The sequence below is a fragment of the Bactrocera neohumeralis genome, chromosome 4 (assembly GCF_024586455.1).
Source record: "Bactrocera neohumeralis isolate Rockhampton chromosome 4, APGP_CSIRO_Bneo_wtdbg2-racon-allhic-juicebox.fasta_v2, whole genome shotgun sequence".
Classification (NCBI taxonomy): domain Eukaryota; kingdom Metazoa; phylum Arthropoda; class Insecta; order Diptera; family Tephritidae; genus Bactrocera; species Bactrocera neohumeralis.
The window spans coordinates 51,433,052-51,454,759 of record NC_065921.1 but is presented as its reverse complement, the minus strand read 5'-3'; the positions used below and the strand labels follow the sequence as shown (position 1 = coordinate 51,454,759).

Below are 21,708 nucleotides of genomic sequence, written 5' to 3'. Positions count from 1 at the left end.
GCTAAGCTGCAAAGGTGGAATTGGAAACTTTATGAGTTCAATTTTGATGTCAAATATATGTACTCCAGTAAATGAAAAACTGTAGCGGATGCTTTTGCACCTATTAAACTTAAAGATTGTTATTTTGGTGATACTTTATCTAATATTGCTACTAACTATTCATTCCGCAACAGAAGATTATGAATCTTATATTCCTATTTCGGAAAGAACATTGAATATATGTAAGTATTTAAACGACAACTGAGATTGACAAATAGCAATGAAAATAGTTTGCAAACTGGAAATATTTTTAGAAACAGTATTACAACAATTAAATATATCGGCTTAACTAGCGATCAAATAAAAGATATAAAAGATAAATTTTTAATTAGTAAAAAGGCCACAATATTCATACAATATTCATGCAATGAATCAGATTTTGTGAAATTTCACGATATTTGTAAAACTCTAATCAACATCTAACAACAGCATCTAAAGAGCTCGAAAATGTTAGAGATTATCTGGAATTTAAAACTAAAATTTTTGAAATTAATTTAGAATGCCCACTGATCAACAAAAAAAAATTTCTGTGTAACAAGAAAAATTTTGGATGATTTTGTTAGGAATAAGGTCAAGTAGAGTAGAATTAGTAGTCTAAAATTTTAGATACGAATAGTTGTGTTGTATTACGATTTTTATTTACTTTTATTAAATAACAAATTATTTTAACAAAAATTAAATTTTTCTATGAATGTTGTAATATTAAAATAAATACTGTATTTCGCGTCAGGAACGTCCCTCTGTAATCCCCAGCAATAATCAGCCAGCATAATTGGACTCCATTTTCCCTGGTATCGTTTTTCTATGGCGAAAATGTCTTGGTGGAATCGTTCCCCGTGTTCATCACTAACGGCACCCAAGTTTGGTGGAAAAAAGTCTAAATGTGAATGTAAAAAATGTATTTTTAAGGACATATTGCAGCCTAATGCTTTATAATTCTTTAGAAGTTCCTCAACAATAGTTTAGAAGTCATTTGATCGGTGATTTCCAAGAAAATTTTCAGTGATTTTTATAAATGATTCCCAAGCTGGTTTTTCCAGATTATTGAGCTGGTTTTTCCAGATTATTGAGCTGGTTTATAAATCTTTTATCACTTGAGATCAAGTTTTATATGGAGAGGTGGTAAACATATATCTTCAGGTTGTACTAATGGAGAATGTTTCACATTTTTTATTCCTGGAGTAAGATATCGTCTTTTGCGCCAATTTTTCTTCACGTAATGGTTCTTCCTATCCCTACTGTTCCATTCACAAAGAAAACAACAAAATTTTGTATACTCAAGTTGCAATCCTAATAAAAGCGCAACAACTTTTAAATCTCCGCAAATTTTCCATTTATGTTCGTCATACTGAATCTTTTCTAAAAGAAATTTCATTGTTTCATAGGATTCTTTCATGTTAGCACCATAACCTACCGGTACGGAGGGAAGATTATTACCATTATGTAACAAAACTGCCTTTACGCTTGTTTTTGAAGAATCAATAACGTCACTCTTCAATTTTGTGTTGTGTTCCCAAAATATTCATAACATCACAGACACTGTTACAAAATATCAAATCATTATCTTTTGAAAAAAAGCTTTTTAACTCTTCATCTCGATGCCGATAAAAAGTTATTTTTGTGTTTGGTTGCAATAAATTCCATCCTTCCCACTAAGGCGCACATTTGACAAGCATATTTTCCGTGAAACTTTCTTCTTTTTTATTTAATTTGGTTTTTATTTAAATAAAACTCATCTTTGGAGGATGGAGTCATGTGTAGAAGTTCACGCAAGTGAGGAAAGTTCTCTGATCGCCATTCACTTGGGAGTGGCCAGAAACGATTCTTTTACACATGGCTCAAGCAGCTCACTACTTCCGGTCTTTGACCAAGTATCCTCTGGGTAGCCTAAGAACATCCGTTCGAAGGCGAGCTAAAGTGAGAAGGCGAAACATTCCCTACAAGGGTTGTGCGCTGGGTTTGGGACCCGCCACGTAAAAAACACCCCCAGTGAAGAGCTACAACCAGCCTCGGATGAGAGACCCCCCCTTTTGATGACGACCATGGCAAACGAAATAAGGACTACGAATTGAGGGCATGCACCTGGAATGTCCGGTCCCTTAATTGGGAAGGTGCCGCTGCCCAGCTGGTTGATGTCCTCGTAAAGACAAAGGCTGACATCACCGCCGTCCAAGAAATGCGATGGACGGGACAAGGACAGAGACGAGTAGGTCCTTGTGACATTTACTACAGTGGCCATATAAAGGAGCGCAAGTTTGGTGTAGGATTCGTGGTGGGAGAGAGACTCCGTCGCCGAGTACTATCATTCACTGCGGTGAATGAACGTCTAGCCACAATCCGCATCAAAGCGAGGTTCTTCAACATATCGCTGATTTGCGCCCACGCCCCGACGGAAGAGAAGGACGATGTGACCAAAGATGCCTTCTATGAGCGCTTGGAGCGCGCTTATGAGAGCTGCCCCCGCCACGATGTCAAAATCGTGCTTGGCGACTTTAACGCCAGGGTGGGCAAAGAAGGTATATTTGGCACTACGGTCGGTAAATTCAGCCTCCACGACGAAACATCCCCAAATGGGTTGAGGCTGATTGACTTCGCCGGGGCCCGAAATATGGTTATCTGTAGTACTAGATTCCAGCATAAGAAGATTCATCAAGCTACCTGGCTGTCTCCGGATCGAAAAACTACCAACCAGATCGATCATGTTGTGATAGACGGAAGACACGTCTCCAGTGTTTTAGATGTGCGTGCGCTCCGAGGTCCTAACATCGACTCGGACCACTATCTTGTTGCAGCTAAGATTCGCACCCGCCTCTGTGCAGCAAAAAACGCGCGCCACCAAACACAAGGAAGGTTCGACGTCGAGAAGCTGCAATCACAACAGACAGCCGAACGATTTTCTACTCGGCTTGCACTCCTGCTCTCTGAGAGCACTCGTCAACAACTCGGTATAAGGGAACTGTGGGACGGCATTTCAAACTCCTTACGCACAGCTGCAACCGAAACCATTGGTTTTCGGAAAGTGCAAAAGAACAGCTGGTACGACGAGGAGTGCCGTGTCGCAGCGGAGAGAAAACAGGCTGCCTACCTCGCAACGTTACGATCGACCACTACACGTGCGGGATGGGATAGATACCGAGAGTTGAAGAGGGAAGCGAGACGCATTTGTAGACAGAAGAAGAAAGAGGCTGAAATGCGTGAGTACGAAGAGCTTGATAAGCTGGCCGACAGGGGTAATGCTCGAAAATTCTACGAAAAAATGCGGCGGCTTACGGAAGGTTTCAAGACCGGAGCGTATTCCTGTAGAACCCCCAAAGGTGATCTAGTCACTGATGCCCAGAGCATACTTAAATTATGGAGGGAACACTTCTCCAGCCTGCTGAATGGCAGTGAACGCACAACACCAGGAGAAGGAGAACCCGATTCCCCAATCGATGACGATGGAGCAGACGTTCCATTACCCGACCATGAAGAAGTTCGAATAGCAATTGCCCGCCTGAAGAACAACAAAGCGGCAGGGGCCGACGGATTGCCGGCCGAGCTATTCAAACACGGCGGCGAAGAACTGATAAGGTGCATGCATCAGCTTCTTTGTAAAATATGGTCGGACGAAAGCATGCCCAACGATTGGAATTTAAGTGTGCTATGCCCAATCCATAAAAAAGGAGACCCCACAATCTGCGCCAACTACCGTGGGATTAGCCTCCTCAACATCGCATATAAGGTTCTATCGAGCGTATTGTGTGAAAGATTAAAGCCCACCGTCAACAAACTGATTGGACCTTATCAGTGTGGCTTCAGACCTGGCAAATCAACAACCGACCAGATATTCACCATGCGCCAAATCTTGGAAAAGACCCGTGAAAAGAGAATCGACACACACCACCTCTTCGTCGATTTCAAAGCTGCTTTCGACAGCACGAAAAGGAGCTGCCTTTATGCCGCGATGTCTGAATTTGGTATCCCCGCAAAACTAATACGGCTGTGTAAACTGACGTTGAGTAACACCAAAAGCTCCGTCAGGATCGGGAAGGACCTCTCCGAGCCGTTCGATACCAAACGAGGTTTCAGACAAGGCGATTCCCTATCGTGCGACTTTTTCAACCTGCTTTTGGAGAAAATAGTTTGAGCCGCAGAACTAAATAGAGAAGGTACCATCTTCTATAAGAGTGTACAGCTGTTGGCGTATGCCGATGATATTGATATCATCGGCCTCAACACCCGCGCCGTTAGTTCTGCTTTCTCCAGGCTGGACAAGGAAGCACAGAAAATGGGTCTGGTAGTGAACGAGGGCAAGACGAAGTATCTCCTGTCATCAAACAAACAGTCGTCGCATTCGCGACTTGGCACTCACGTCACTGTTGACAGTCATAACTTTGAAGTCGTAGATAATTTCGTCTATCTTGGAACCAGCGTAAACACCACCAACAATGTCAGCCTAGAAATCCAACGCAGGATAACTCTTGCCAACAGGTGCTACTTCGGACTGAGTAGGCAATTGAGAAGCAAAGTCCTCTCTCGACAAACAAAAACCAAACTCTATAAGTCACTCATAATTCCCGTCCTGCTGTATGGTGCAGAGTCTTGGACGATGTCAACAACGGATGAGTCGACGTTGCGAGTTTTCGAGAGAAAAGTTCTGCGAAAGATTTATGGTCCTTTGCGCGTTAGCCACGGCGAATACCGCATTCGATGGAACGATGAGCTGTACGAGATATACGACGACATCGACATAGTTCAGCGAATTAAAAGACAGCGGCTACGCTGGCTAGGTCATGTTGTCCGGATGGACGAAAACACTCCAGCTCTGAAAATATTCGACGCAGTACCCGCCGGGGGAAGCAGAGGAAGAGGAAGACCTCCACTCCGTTGGAAGGACCAAGTGGAGAAGGACCTGGCTTCGCTTGGAATATCCAATTGGCGCCACGTAGCGAGAAGAAGAAGCGACTGGCGCGCTGTTGTTAACTCGGCTATAATCGCTTAAGCGGTTTCTACGCCAATTAAGAAGAAGAAGAAAACTCATCTTTTATAGTTTGTTTCTGAATGTTTTATTAAAATAACAGTAAATGTATTCATAAAATAATTCCACTATTTTTGGAAAAACATACATACATATCAATGACAATTATTTTGAGAAAAGAAGATAAAATTCAATATTTCAGACAATTTATTTAATGTATAAGCTTCCAAAGTTAACATCAAAGAAATATTTAGCGCGGCAGCGAGAAGTTGAAGCTGGGTTATTAGGAGTCGGAAGTTTAAACTCAATTTCGCTTCTAAGAGTTATAGATATGTCTTCCACAACTGGTTTTACAAAAACCCAGTTGTCTGGAGATAGTCTACGCAAATAATTTATGTTGAAGGTAGCATCGCAAAATACCTCTACAATTTCGCCAATGTAATAAAAAGGCTTCATACCATTTTCCCCAAAGTTTACCAAAACGTATTCTCCAACCTTTAAATTCTCATCATCCAATAACGAAAATTTTAGCAAACAATTATCTTTGTTGACACATTTCTCTGTGCTGTCTGATCTCAGACTGATAATACTTTCGTCAGATGATGTAAGGTTTTCATTTAATGAACGCTTATTTTGTTTTGATTTTTGCTTTTTTTTTGATTTTTCTTGCTTTCTGTTGAAAATTTTAGAGAACGTTTGGAAAACTGAGTGATTCTTTTAGTTTGGAAATCCAAAGCTCGATTTTTTTCCGGTGAACTAGTGAGGATTCGCGAAGGTCCACTTTTCTGTGTTATGTTTGGCGCCAAGCGCGCAATAGGCCTCAAATGTTCTGATGTTAAAGTTTGTGTTGGAGTTACTTCAGAAGCCCGTGCAAGCCTAGCCAAGCTTGTTTTTTCAGGCTTTCGTAGTGTGAGGTATGGATTTCGCTTCAAAAAGCCGTAAAGCCAACTTTCTCCAGCTGCCTTGTTAGTTTCTCAAGTAGATGGATATTGTATGTTATTAGCGGCAACAAATTCGTAAAGAAATCTTTTGAATATATCATACGACAATCCATATGCAAAAACCCACACTTCTTAGCATATTCGACTAATTGCTCCTCTTGAACTCTCGTTAGCGTTTTATGGCTTGTGTATTTAGAGTGCTAAATTAAATTTTCATCACAGCTACTCTCATTTCCAGAATCTGAATCGTTCCTCAAAGGATCTAGTTTCTTCAATCGCATGATCAAAGTTGTTCTTTTCAATCCGTACCGCTGCTGACGTAGCTGTTTCGCGTTGATGCTTTATGTCTGCAAGAGCTTTTTTCATATCATCCTCACTTATCTGACATCGGTTGGTCTTTTTCTTATAGTTGCGCACCATTGCAAAAGTAATACTTAGCATTAGAAAACTCCTTAATTGTTTTAACATTACCAAATGTTAAATGGGGTACATTTGACATTTGTCAAATGTGGCCCTTCTACACAAGTCAAAGGTGCCCCATTCCACTCACCGTCTCGTTTTTTTATATTTTGCAATGTCTATTACACTTCAGATAAACACAGTAATTATTTTCATAGCACACATAAACGGAGTAACCAATTTCGTAAGATGCTTTAAAAAATGTATTTTATTGTTTAAGAAAGACTTTACTTCCGATCTACCGAAAATTACAATTACGTTCCCGAAAATAGTAAAACACGTGTAACTCTATTACGCGTTGGAATCTAATTGTGAAATTTTTTGACGCTTCGTTTAGTTCAATAATGGTGGTGGCCACGTTTTTACATTTTCAATAAAGCCGCAGTTAACGCCACAGAGACTGAAGTCAAATGTGCCCCAGTGTCAAATGTACCCCGTCTTACCCTACTCCGTTTAGAATAGTAGAGTTAGTGAAAGCAGCAGACGATAATGAACATTTTGTAATTAAATTTAGGAATCGTAAAGGAAGAAATATTGAAACCAACTTAAACGAAGAAAAAAATTCGAAAAGCATTAAAGTACCAAAATCCAATGCGCAAAGGACCATAAATCTTCCGCAAAACCCTTCTTCCGAAAACTCGTAACGTCGACTCATCAGATGTTGTCATCGTCCATGCCTCTGCACCATATAGCAATATTAGTGAAGGTAGAGTGAGTGGAAAAATGGGTGGGGGAACCATCATTTAAAACAATGCAGGATGGGAATAATGAGCGACTTATAGAGTTTGGTTTTTGTTCGACGAAAGAGGACTTTACTTCTCAATTGCTTACTCAGTCCGAAGTAACATCTGTTGGCAATAGCTATTCTGCGTTAGATTGCGAGGCTGACAGTATTTTTGGTGGCTGACATTATTGTTGGTGTTGATATTAGTTCCAAGATAAACAAAATTATCTACGACTTCGAAGTTATGACTGTCTAAAGTGACGTCGGTGCCTAGTCGCGAGTGCGACGACTATTTGTTTGATGACAGGGGATATTTCGTCTTGCCTTCGTTCACTGCCAGACCCATTTGCTTTGCTTCCTTACCTATTCTGGAGAAAACAGAACTAACGGCGCGGTTGTTGAGGCCAATGATAGCGATGTCATCGGCGTACGCTAGCAGTTGTATACTCTTATAGAAGATAGTACCTTTCCTATTTAGTTTTGCAGCTCTAATTATTTTCTACAAGAGTAGATTAAAGAAGTCGCACAAAAGGGAGTCGCCTCATCTGAAACCTCGTTTGGTATCGAACGGCTCGGAGAGGTCCTTCCCGACCCTGACGGAGCTTTTGGTATTACTCAACGTCAGTTTACACAGCTGTATTAGTTTTGCGGGATACCAAATTCAGATATCGCGCTAATTTACTAATTTTATGTATAGTAACGCAATAAGGATATTACTGTTTCCTGTGGTGGGAGGAGTAATATATGTTCATATAATATACTACTTTGTTGTATTATTTTTCCGTTATATGTTCTCTCCCGGGAATTTAACTCATCGCCTTATGGTAAACATAAGTCAGTCTGATTTCAACAGTCGAGCTATGAATAGAATTCTATCAATAAATACCTACTTTATTTAATTAAAATTAAATAATTGTACTATAAAATGCACTTAGCTGTTCCTTCCTTATTCTAAATTAAGTTCTTCTACTAATTATTATGAGTCGTTCAATGGTGTAAAGCTCAATGCTGGAAACTGCGAATGGGCATTTTTTTGTTCTTATGTCATGTAAAAAATGGGCAATTTTTGCAAGGTTAAATGGTTTAAAATTGATCTGGAAAATTGGTTGCAAAAATAACAATATACATAGTTTCAATAAACAACACAAGCATAACAGCAACTATAATCCACTAGCCTTCCGCAAAAGGGTTGTAAATAATTACAAATTTCACTTTCCAGGCAATACAATCTCTCGCCGTAAAACTTAACAGGTCAATTGAAAAGTCCCTGACCTGACACCTAGAAAGCGCAACTAGACATAAATCCGTATGGTTTATAGTTAGTCCTATCCTTCCAAGGAACGTGTATAAATTTGACAGCTGTTGGATTCTTAGTTTGCGAGCTCAGTTTTGACCAAAAGCAACGGCGAGTTGATGCTTCGGAGCAGTGTTTGGAGATGTTCAGCGTAATAAGACTTAATTTTTTTCGATTGGTGACAACGAATGAAACATGGCTTCACCATTTCATTCCGAAGTGCATCCGAGTGTACTGCATACAATGAACCCACTCAAAAGCATAGAAAACGTTAAGTCAGCTGGCACAGTGTCTGTATTTTGGGATACGCATGAAATGGTGGTTCATTGTTCGAAAAAATCGTGAATGGAGTGCAATCAAAGGGAAAATTATACTAAATAATTCTTAATCAGTTTTATCTATTTTACCAATACCACTTAAATACTTTCATTAAGGTACCTCACATAGCATCACCAATAGGGTGTGTCATTCTGAGTCAACCTTTTTTTCCAACTGAAAAACAGGCTAAAAACTTTCGAAAATGTGAAAAAGAAAGTCACTCAAAAGATGAACTCTTAATATTAATATTAAGAGGTGCCTATTTTTCATATAAATTACATGGAAAAAAAATCATTTTTTTTGTGGTGGTTATTGTGCGGAGGATATTATGTATGTGCACGCGATGGCTGCCAGTAGGGATGGTAAACTCGATTCCGATTCTACTCGAAAATCGAGTTTTCTCGTAAAAGAATCGATTTTTCGGAATCGATCTTCAGTAGTCGAAGTCGATTAAGAATCGATTCTTGACATTCAAAAAATCGATTATTTTACAAAGCACAAATAAATCATGTTGGTGACTTTTAAAACTATCAACAACAAATTTTACTTACATTTTTGGGAAAATTATATTGTTAAAGTACACTAAAACCAAAATATAACCGCTCTCCGCCAACAAAATTTCAACTTACAAAAACGGAAATACGATCGCAATGTAGAATACATAAAATTGGAAATTTCGAAGGTTGATCGAAACTAATCGAAACGCTGAATACCAAAGTTGCCAAACTGAAAAAATTTCAATTCGAGTCGAAATGCAGAATAGGGCTGATTAAGATAACTCTCATATTGGTCGATGTACGCGGTATAAAGTCACCCGTAAGTTCGAAAATTTTTATATTAGGCTTATAGCACTAAAATAAATATTTCGGTAAACAAAAGTCACCTTTAGGTACTGGGGTGCATGTCTATAGTTTGAACAATTTCAATTCGATTTGGAAAATTGAAAATGACGACAATTCAAGATACGGACAAAAGAAATCCTAAAATTAGATACACACTTAATAAAAAAAGTTATTAATATCGTTCCTGATTCCCAAAGTAGAAAGCACCACTAACCAGTATCATAACCGTTAATCAGTATAATTCTCTTTCTGTGCTACGGCAGAAAAGGTGGCTCATCCCCTTTTGCTGTTCACATAGTAAAAATATGGACACGATAGATAACATATTTTTGACATGTTGACATTTTGGTTTGTCGGTGTTTTGATTTGTCGATATTTTGATTTAGCTGTATATTTAAATTTTGTCGGTATTTTAAAAGATCGATATTTTGAACTTCGATATTTTAAGTGTATCCCGCTTTATTTGTATACCGAATGTATAAGAATCATATGGAATTTCACTTTGTGTTACTACTATAAACCCTTCTCATACCATCTGGAGTGTAAAAATTAATGTCTCTGACGAATTTAATTGTCGATTTATCCCACTTTTAGTCGTTTTTAATAAAAACGTTAAAAGGAAAGTGGGCAGGGTTGTTAAAATTCGTTGTGCGAAATTTTAGTTTATTATTTCAATTTGCGGCTTATAAAGTTTCGTTTAACGTTTTCATCCTGATCTTTTATATGTATGTGATACAAACAACAGTTAGGTCAACAAAACTATTATATTTGGGGCACGATTCCGATTACTTTGGCGGCGGGGTAAAAAAAACGAATTTCCATATAAATGGGGTATGTGCGGATAGGGTAGCTTCTCCAGAGGAGGAATATCCGAAAATAATGTAAAAATAACTAATATTTTTTGAAATATTCACGTTTAAAAATTCAAAAATTTGCACTAAGAAAACATGTTATTTCTCAATGTTTCTCTAAATTTTTTCACATTTTTCTCTTGTTATATTTAAATATACACTTTAAAGATTGAAATAAGTTCACATTTCACTTTTATTTTGTAATATTTTACCTATATTTATTAATTTAAAAATCACTTAGAACACTCATCGTTGCAAAGGCTAGATTGTTTACAATTATGAGGAAAACGAGCGTTGCCACATCTCAAACACCAAATTTGTAGGATTCTTAACGATTTTTCTTTGTTTATATACATATGTATGTATATATACATATATACTATACATATGTATGTATATGTATAATATGCGATTTATGTTTAATAAAAATAAATAAGTAAAAATCTATAATAATATTGTAAAATTTATATCATATCGGGGTGACTGAAGTACTTTCGCGTAGTACTTTCTGCGTTGGCGGCCTTCGGCCGCGCTTTAAAAAAATAACCCTGGTGCGAATATCCGGGGTGACTTCTGCGGCCTTCGGCCGCTCTTAAAAAAAATAACCCTGGTCGAGCGAATACCCGGGGTGACTGAAGTACTTTCGCGTAATACTCCTTTCTGCGTTGGCGGCCTTCGGCCGCGCTTTAAAAAAATAACCCTGGTCGAGCGAATACCCGGGGTTACTGAAGTACTTTCGCATAGTACTCCTTTCTGCGTTAAAATAAAAAAAATATATTGAGTTTCGTTATAAAGTGGTTATATTTTTTGGTTATCTTGCACTAATATTCAAACAAATTTTGAGTTTTCATTACAAAATGGTTAAATATTATTATATAATATTATTATATAATATTATTATATAATATTAGTATATAATATTACATATTTGTTTATTAAATTAAATAAAGAACATATCCATATGAATGGATAGAGGAATTTTTGGGAAAAAAGGCATTTCAGCGAATTTCCTTATTATCACATGGCAGCGCTCCATTTCGTCGTAATTTTAGCACACACATGATGTTCACTACGAGTGTAAAATGTAATTTTTAAAATAAAGATTTCTTCGGTAAAAAAACTGTTAAAAGTGTAAAATGTGGATTTATTTAAAAGTTTATAGTTTAAATTAATTAATTTGAAGTGAAAAATGTGAGTAAAGTGTGTTTAATGCGGTAAAATAGCTTGTTGAAATGCTCGAATTTTGGGAATTTTTGAACTTTAAGGTCGAATATCTCGTAAACTAAGCGTTTGCGGTACCTATAACCCTATATATTTTTTAATCAGGAGGACTTCCTCTTTCCAACGGTACCTTCAAATCGCGGCGCCAAAGAAATCGGAATTGTGCCAAATTTGGTAGCAACATGTTGCAAAAGTATAAAAATGGAACCAAAAAGTCGGAGGGTCGCTATAATCAGCGTATCATCTAATGGTAAGCCGGGTACTTTTCAATTGACCTGTTACATTGTAAGAGTAATGGAGACCTCCATCGCTTTTGGCGAGTTTGTTAGATGATTCCTTATCCATTTATAGAAAATCGATATATTTATAGAAAAACAAATAAAACTGATAAATCTGGGGAATAATCCACTGCTGAACAAAAGTGTTTACCACTCATTGCTGAAAACCATAATCAAAATTTTTATACAGATAAATATTTTGTATTTATGTAATTTTATTTAAAAACTATAGCACATTTCCATACATATTGATAAGAATGTTTTTTCATACACGTATCATAAATGTTTGTATTTATTTATACTTACAAATGTACATATGTGTTCTTATTTATATTTGTTTAATGACTTTCGTGAAACTTAATTTCTTAGTAAAATTTTTAGTTTTATGTTTTAAATTGCGAATATACAATTACCTAAGAAACTTTTTTAAAAACTCTTTGGCAATTTTAATAATAAAAATCTTTACATATTACTTATTCTTAATTCGTTTTTTAGCTCATTGTTTTATATAATATTATTCTTGAGATTTATGTTTAACTTTATATTGTGTTTAATGCAATCTTTAATTTTTATCTAGTAGATAACAGGATCGAAAGAGATAAAAATTATTTCATTTATGTATATATGTTAATGTATTAAAAACAGAAAATTATAATATTAGTTTATTTAAGAGTATGTATGATTGAAAATCTGTGTTACTCCATTTAAAACATGTAATGGGCATTCGTACACTATTTCGTTGAACCAAGTTATGTAATACCACTACGCTATCTACTCTGTGTGAGATACACTTGTAGTGCAATATAGCTACGTTGTTTTTAAAACACCGTTGCTTATGTAATTTATTCGTAAAATAGGCAATTTGTAATTGTTAATTAAGCAATTTCAATGGGTTTCTCAGCCTTGATGACAGGTAGTATTTAGCGATGATTAATTATAGCTAGCGTAGTGGTACTCGATTCGTACCATATCTCGTTGCAAATTATGTAATCTACTTTTACACGTATGTACTATATACACATGTTCGTATGTATATATCGATATTGAAGGTAAGAACTTGCTTCAAATTTCGCCACAAACTTTCTACTCTTTGGGTTGAATAAAATTGAATACCTCCGATTACTACATTATGAGTATCAATATAAAAAACTTTTAGTTTCGCATTATATCAGTTATCGAAAGCTCAAAAAAATACATTTAGAAAAAGAAATGCATGGGTATAAGTTTTGATTTACATGTGTAAAATTGCGTTTAGCAAATATATTTCGATTTCTGCTAACAGGTTGAAGGGGGAAAAAATGGATTTTAAAATTTTTAAAAGTCCTTCTTAAAGTTTATTTGTTTGTTTAAGAAATCAGTTCTTACTAAAATAGTGTATGACCATCTCGTTGCTATATACATATATGGTATAGAGGAATAATTTAGAAATGATAGAATTTAGATTACTATGAACAAAACTTTATGACCTAGCATGAAATAATTATAACGGTTTCTTCTTCCTTTCCAAACTATTATATTGTATGTAAATATATATTTAATTTGTATATAAATATAATTTAATAAGAACATTTATTTAACAGAGGTTTAATTGAAACTTTTCACACTGACTTAATAGTTGTTACTTTCACTATTATTTTCATTATTAATATTACTATAAAATGTTTGCATGATTTCTTAATGAATGAGTTTACGTCTGCTGTTTGGTAATTTAGACGGGAAGACATAAGCAACGATTACCGATACCTTTTTCAATATTACTCTAACTTACAACTATGGCAATGTTTAAAAATACATGTGTAGGAAAAATTAAAAATTACCAAATATAAGCTGAGGGACCTTAAATCTGCTTTGTTCGATAAGAATTAATTTTTTCACGTAAGTTTAAGTCTGCATATTTAAAACAAGAGATCTACGCATTTGGGTGATACATACAAGATAGATAAATAATAATAATCTTACGCCAATTTAAAGATTTTATAAAAAATTTAATTCCTACTACATAACTACTCAATATATGAATGTACAAATATAGTTATATTTATTCCGCTGCCATCAAACTTGAGTGTGGATTGATCGATCGGTGTGTCAGACTGTTCTTTCCAAAAGGTTGTAATAAAAACTGGTCCCACATTATTTACTCCAAATTAATTTATGATACGAATTATAAATGCAGATCTTAACAAATGTAAGTATACTTAATAAATATGAATGGAAATTTTTTTAAACGGATTCTTAATATACAAATATCCTAATTATTAATTAACATGATTCGTCATCTATTTAAATTTGCAAAATTTTGTTCTATAAGTAATTCAAGTTCTTTATATTCATATTTCGGTTATACGAAAATTGTACAGAATTTTTAAATATTATATACAAAAATGTACTAATTGTTTAAATTTTAATCAACATTTTTTGTTTATTTAGTTAGTCATAATATGATTAAACTTCAGTCGGCTTTTGGCAAATTTCCGTTTTCTCCTTAAATTGCTTTACGTCTAAAGGTTTGTATGTATTATAGTCAAATATTTAACAAGTACCAAACCAATATATTATATATTACGTTAGATTATTTTTACCTTCACTTTTAATGAAAATACATTTGATGCACATTGTAAATGCGTTCTATAGTTCGACCACATAAATATTGTCATCTAAAGAGTACATGCACACTCGGGTGGGTTAAAAAAAAAACAATTTTTCGCTTGGTACTCTGAAAAATAGGTTTTTTGACAGCTCTGAAGAATCTAGCTTCTATTTACTTGATTCAATCTCGTTTCATAGATTTTATAGGAATTTAAATGCTCTACATAATCGTCTCTAACAATTTTTTTTATATATAAAAGCCTAACCGTTTAAAAGATATTAAGGGTTTAGTTTGATTATTTTAAGGAATAAATTTAATAAATCAGTGAAAAAAAAATTTTAAATTGGAAAAATATCAGTTTAGGAGAAAATTTTCTGCTCAACAAAAATGGCTTCTTATTTTTATTTCTTTTTTTATTTTTTTGTCGTTGACTTTGTACGAAGGATATCTCCTGAACGCTTAACTTATTCGAAAAATTATAAAGGCTTTTTTCAGAGAAAAAAAGAAATTTGTCTTAAAATAATCAAACTTCAACCGTTAATGTCTTTTAAACAATTAGGTTTATGAAAAATTCGTTATTAAACGAGATATGTTTTAAGCAGTTGGAAGCTGGATTTGAATTTTTCTATCAGATAATAAGAAAAATAACAGAAACTTTAAGGCGTTGGACCTTCCCGTTGCGATTAAGAGTTCATGCTTGGAGAGATTTTCGTAAGGGAGCCTAAGAACGGCTTTCCAGAGTACCAAACGGAAAAAAGTATTCGCTTTTTTGACCCACCAAATCTAATTTCATTAAGATCGGTTGAGAAGTTCGCGAGGAATCTTGTCAACCGACTTTGGAAACTCAGTTGCGAGAAAAACTATTACTCGACTCAACTTGAGAATTCAGGACAATATTTTAGAGATGTTATGGAATTAAATAAGATAACAAAAAACTATTTAAAAGCCTATAGATACAGAATTGTGTCAAATTATCTGTAGAAGAAATTATCAAAAAAATAGTGTATTATTGTCATTTTTGCATGCTTACATACACGTGCTCTCACAATTATACTAAAATTTTTACATGAGGCTACATTTTTTAAAATTGATGCAACAAAAGATCTTCACATTATACTTTAATTAACTTTTTTGAGTTTAGTATATTCTATAGTTAATGAAAATTCATTGCATAGACTTTGTAACTATATTTTTCTTTAATTTTCTTGAGAATGCCTGAAATTACCATTCACAGTGATTGCTGTTTAAAGACACTTGCAGGATACCATACTTTTAATGCGCATTACTTATTTAATGAAAGTTTTCAAGCCATCAGAAAAGTTTTTTTCAGTATTATTTGCACATACATATGCATGTTTAGAGCTTTCAGGCCCCTTGAAAGATTGAAATGTGCTTATTATGTCTACATCATCATATATTCCTAAGTACACACATTTGGGTGCACATACCTTTATGTGACTCGCAACCTCTCCATCAAATTCACGTATACATAATACAACAATTAGTTTTCTTATTTTATTCTCTGTTAGGATTACTTAGGATCTCGAAATTTAGAATTCTGACAACCGACATTTTGATTTAGCTGCATATTTAAATTTTGTCGGTATTTTGATGTGTCGGCATTTTAAACTTCGGTAGTTTAAGTGTAACCCGACACAAATTTTTCAAACTGATAATAATAAATAATAGAAAACCATTAGGCGGAGGACATTCCCGTTATAATTAAGAGCTCATACTTGGATAGCACTTCTATGTCTATCAACATTCGCTTTTTTGACCCATCCTAACATTTTGTTAAAACTCTTCCACTAAGACATACAACTCACATAAATTGACTACATTTGGAGACAAAGAGTGATGGGAATAGTTATAACAGGGTTTTGCCCTTAGACCAAGTTTTAAGCTGATTTCAATGACATCGCCAATCTACATTATGGTTAAGAAAAGGTGTCCGCCTAATGTCAATGAAATATTGAACCGAGCCCGGAATTGCATTTAATTTTGACATTAAAACAATTACGTCAACATATGCATTGGGCATGCTACGTTGATTTTTCGACGGACGGAATGTGTTAAAAATGTTTAGTAGCTTTTATGAAGAAAGAGGTACTTGATTTATATACATATGTATACGCTTCGAACTTCATCAATAGCAGTAGAAAAACTACGTACAAATTTTGAACTTATTTTCTGCATACTCAAATAGATACCAACCCTTAAAAGCACTAATTGTACAAAGTTTGATTTCAATATTTTCATTGGTGGTTGATTTATTTATTGCACAGTAAGCGAAAAAGATTAAAATTGTGTTATATAGAAAGTAGCTGTGGTTGTATTCTGATTTCTTTCATTTTTAAACTGTAACGGAATATGCAAAGGTAATGGTATTTAATTTGATTAAAATTTGGTTGAGTTGTTTCTGGGAAAAAAAGAAGGTGGTGCCACACCTACAGTCTACTTTGTATACTAATTTAGATACATCCATTTCATACAATTCGAACTGCAAAATCTTTAGCGAACTAACGTACTTTAGCGGTTTTCAAAATATGTCCCAGGTTGTTCAATCAATTTATCGTTCGATAAGAGAGGGCGTTGCTATTAGGCCACAATTTGTTGGTACACTTTTCATATGAACGTAAGTTAAGATCCATTTCAATCTGTCAATTCATTCTTAGTTTACAAGCCATTTAGTCGCACCGTGTCACCGTATTTTTTTACAATGGATAAAATTGAATATCGTGAAGTGATAAAATTCTTATTTTTGGAAGGTGTAGCACGAAAATAAATTCACGAACGAATATTAAAAGTGTATAATGATTGTTCATCTACAATTAGAACCGTAGAAAGATGGATTGCTGAATTTAAACGTGACTGTACAAGCTTTGAAGACGATTCACGTGAAGGACGTCTAAAAAGCACATCAACACCAGAAATCATAGCCAAAAACAGGATATGATTTTGGAAGATCGTCGATTGACTGAGAGAGATTGAGAGTACACATCTTATTAGGCAGTGTGAGCCATATTTTAATTGAAATTTTGGGTTTTAGAAAGCTGTGAAGAGTGGTGTGCACCTAGTTGCTCGGCTTCGAAACGAGTTCGTGTCCGGGAATCGGCCAAGACGGTTATTGCATCAGATTTTTGGGATGCGAGAGGAATTTGGTTTGCGGATTACTTGCAAACTGGTAAAACAATTAATTTTGAATATTATTACAACCTTTTGGACCAGTTGAAGAAAAAAATCGTGAAAAAAGACCCGGTTTGCAGAAGAAAAAATCCTTTTTCACCAGGACAATGCACCGTGTCACAAGAGCATTTTGACAATGGCTAAATTCCATAAATTAAAGTTCGAATTGATGGAGCATCTACCGTATTCACCAGATTTGGCCCCCAGCGACTTCCATTTGTTTCAGGAATCAAAAAATGTATACGTGGCAAGCGTTTTTCATCAAATGAAGAGGTCACAACGGCTGTTTAAGCGTATTTTGCAGACCTTCCGGATTCTCACATCAGGGATGGGATCCACAGATTGGAGGATCGTTGAAGAAAGTGTATTAATGTTCAGCGAGATTATACTGAATAGTAAAGTGTATTTTGAATAATAAAATTGTGTTTTTCTTATCAAACGACCAAATTATTTTACAACCTGATATAGATTCATTTATAACTTAGTTACAGAACTTTATATTATATTGTTTAAAGGCACTTTGTGGGCGTGACAGTGCTCCGATTTTGCTAATCTGCAATTTTTTTCATTTTCACTCAAGTTATCGCATGCACGGATACACGGACGTCCTGAATTTAAATCGACTCTCTCTCGATTAATTACAAACAACCGTTTGGTAATAAAAACTGTTACACTCGGTGTAACATGTTGTGAGAGTATAAAGAACGATAATCACTAATTCATAAGTGAGCCCCTTTAGCAAACCTTACAATTTTCTATGGTGTCTGCACGTAGTAATTGTTTATGGCTATCGGGAAAGTTCAAACAATGGTGATTATATTTGGTTGGGTACTTGTTATATACTTATAATTATTTTAATGCAACCTTTCCAGCATCAGGTCTTTTACGTTGGTAAGTACTAATTTAGGCTATTTGATTAAATGAACTTAAATCTAATCTTATTGTTAAACTCAGTATCTTTTTCTCTTGCCTAATTATTCTATTTTCTGCAATATCTTCTCACTTTGACCTGTGCAATTGTACGAGTATTTCTTTGTCAGTAACGTGTAGTGTTGGACCTGACAACAGAGGGAGCCGAAGGGTCATCAATTACGGCTAGCGTATTTTCCATCGGTAATCCCGTGCGCTCCTACAGCTATACTAAATGCCCATCGGCATCGGTGTATGCCAATGTTGTACCAGTAGCAGCATTGAAAGTACTAAGGTTTGCCGGATCATATGTCCCGCTCGCGGTCATCAAAAGATTACCACTAATACCAGCAGATGTGGGAATATTGAGAATTTGAAGACTACCTGAAGCTGTGGGTACACCCACACCAACTAGATTCGCACTTAATAGCTGTTGCTGTGGTTTAGACCTATTTGGATCCTTAAGTATACTTTGAGGCTGTTTGGAGGTGCTGCTTGGAATCGTTGACATCATACTCCCGTTACCTGTAATGCTTGTGGTTTGTGTGGAGCATGAATTATTTGAAATATTTATTGGATGCAGTTCGTGAAGCAATTGGATGTTGCTAGCACCAGTCAAACTAGTATTCGTTAGTTGAGTAACATCGGGAGGCGGCATTCCCACAACTCCACGCATAATGCCTCTACGAAGGGTACCGCTTCCACTGCCAATGATGGCATTACCACTTATTATAGATGCCTGCGTAATCGGTTGAAGATGTGCCATTGGTAATGGAGGCGATGCAAAATCTAGTTGAGGAGGATAATCCTGTTGGGCAGAAAAAGAAACATTGCATACATGAAAGTTTTAAATATCCCTTCGATTATAAATCATTGACCCTTATACTGGATGAAAAAACATAAAAAATGAGAAAAGACTATAATATTTAAAATTACAGTAATAATAATTATAAAATCTTTGCATATGACATCAGAAAAATATATTAACATTCTCATTTGAGGATATTTCCAATGGCATGGCAATATTTTCATATATTATGTATACATACTCGTACTTGTTTTGATATTGTTAGATCTGTTTTGTATTCTTAAAATAACTCTCAGATAATGAAGGACCAACTTTATGAATTTTATATGGGATATTGCTTATCAAATTTGTCCATAATGCTTCTTACTAGTCTTACTAGTATTCTCTTGCAACTCGTTGCTACAGAGTATAATGGTTTTTTTTATCACCTAACGGTTGTACGTATCACCTGAAACTAAAACATATAGATATAGGGTTATATATATATACTAGGGGATCCGGCCACGCATTGCTGTGGTATACATTTTATACTATTATTCATATAATAAACTATTCAATACAGTTAAAACTTTTTTTGCGAATAAAGGCGAAAACGATTTTGTCGGTATAAGAATCCAAGAGATTGTACTTGAGGTTTAATTTTGAATATGTTTATACAAATAAATTTCATTGGAAATTGCTTTCTCAGTGTCTGATTGCCAACGTTTCTGTCCAGTTAACAGAGTTGTCCGCTTAATAGGTTATACTTGTTAACATCAACAATGTGCATGGTTACTGGATTACTCCATTTAAGAGAGCTTTCGCTGTATTTTTTATTAATGAATTATTTTAACTATCCTATCTTCTAAGTTGGTTCGAACCGAACACAGTGTGCTAAATTTTACTAAAATCGGTTCAGTAGTTTGGGAGTCCATTGCGAACACACAACGTGACACGTACTTTTTATATATGTATGTATAAAGATAAGTGATCAGGATGAAGATAAAAGTTGAAATCCGGGTGACTGTCTGTCTATCCGTCCGTGCAAGCTGTAACCAGAGTAAAAAATACAGATATCTTGATGAAACTTGGTACGCCGGTTCCTTAGTACAGAAATAAATACAAGTTCGTAATTGGACCACCGCCACGCATACAAAGCGACATTAACCGAAAACCTATTAAATGCTTTAACTAAGCTCTAAATTATCTGTGAGCAAAAAAATTTTGAAAAAGTGGGCCTGTCCCCCAATAACTTTAATGTACATGTCTCCTCAACTACTAAAGCTACAACCATATTTGGTTAGAGAAAATGGATGAAATCTAACATTGATGAAATATAACAGTACTTTTCAAAACTACTAAAAGCGCAATAACTAAATACGTCAGAAACATTAAACTTTACCTGCGAGATAGTTTGGGCGTGACACCACCCACTTTTTAGGAAAATCCAATACTTGGAAACCCGCCTTACCGATTTCGACCAAATTTCGTACGTATTCTCACATTTCTATGTCACAGTACGAGAACTGGCGAAATCAGGACAACTTCCCATATAAATAACACAATTTTAAATTCCATTTGATTCTTTCACTTTCCAGTACACAAATCAAGAAGTAATTAGTGTATCGGGATAAAACTGCGCACAAATAATGCCCTTAGTGTATGCCATATTATGACCGAAAATTGTTCAAATCCAACCAAAAATGTTTAAACACCTACAAGGTGCGTCCCAAAGTAAACAGGACTTAAAAAAAAAACAAACAAATGTTTTTTTCGGCAAAATCAATTTATTTTATTCAAAATAGTCTTCTTCTGCTTCAATATACCTTTTTGCACGCTCCAAAAGCATGTCGAACGAGTGTTTTAGCTCGTTGGCCGGTATGGCCGCCAGTATGCTAACGCTTTCCTTTCATGGGCAAATGCATTTTTCCGAAAAGGAAGAAGTCGCACGGTGCCATAAAAGGTGAATACGGGGAGTGGTTAATGATTGAAATGTGATTTTTGGTCAAATAATCGTCCTTCGAATATTGGATTCTGAGAAATTTTTGGTCGTCATTCAATTTGTGCGAAACAAACCGTACACTCACCTTTCGTAAGCCCAAATGTTCGGTCAAAATGCGATAAATCGATGTTTTGGAGATGTTCAACTGCATTTCCATGAATTCCAATGATGATTTCGGTTGATTTTTGATGAATTCACGCACAGTTTCGATGGAATTTCCGGTGATCACGGATATTGATAGGCCCACATGTTGATCGTAATTTATGTCCTCATGACCTCTTTGAAAACGTTGAAACCGCTCGTGCACTCTGCT

General features: G+C 35.3%; 1 protein-coding gene across 7 annotated transcripts in view; it reads right to left on the bottom strand.

The window, feature by feature from the left end:
- Nucleotides 1-12,119: 12,119 nt before the first annotated feature.
- Nucleotides 12,120-21,708, bottom strand: part of LOC126754493 (nephrin) — a 99,895-nt gene continuing 90,306 nt past the window's right edge. For all 7 annotated transcript variants that reach the window (XM_050466507.1, XM_050466506.1, XM_050466508.1 and 4 more), the window contains one exon: nucleotides 12,120-19,414. In XM_050466507.1, coding sequence (XP_050322464.1) covers nucleotides 18,833-19,414 — 582 coding nt within the window. In that variant the 3' untranslated portion in view covers nucleotides 12,120-18,832. The remainder of the gene's footprint in view (nucleotides 19,415-21,708) is intronic.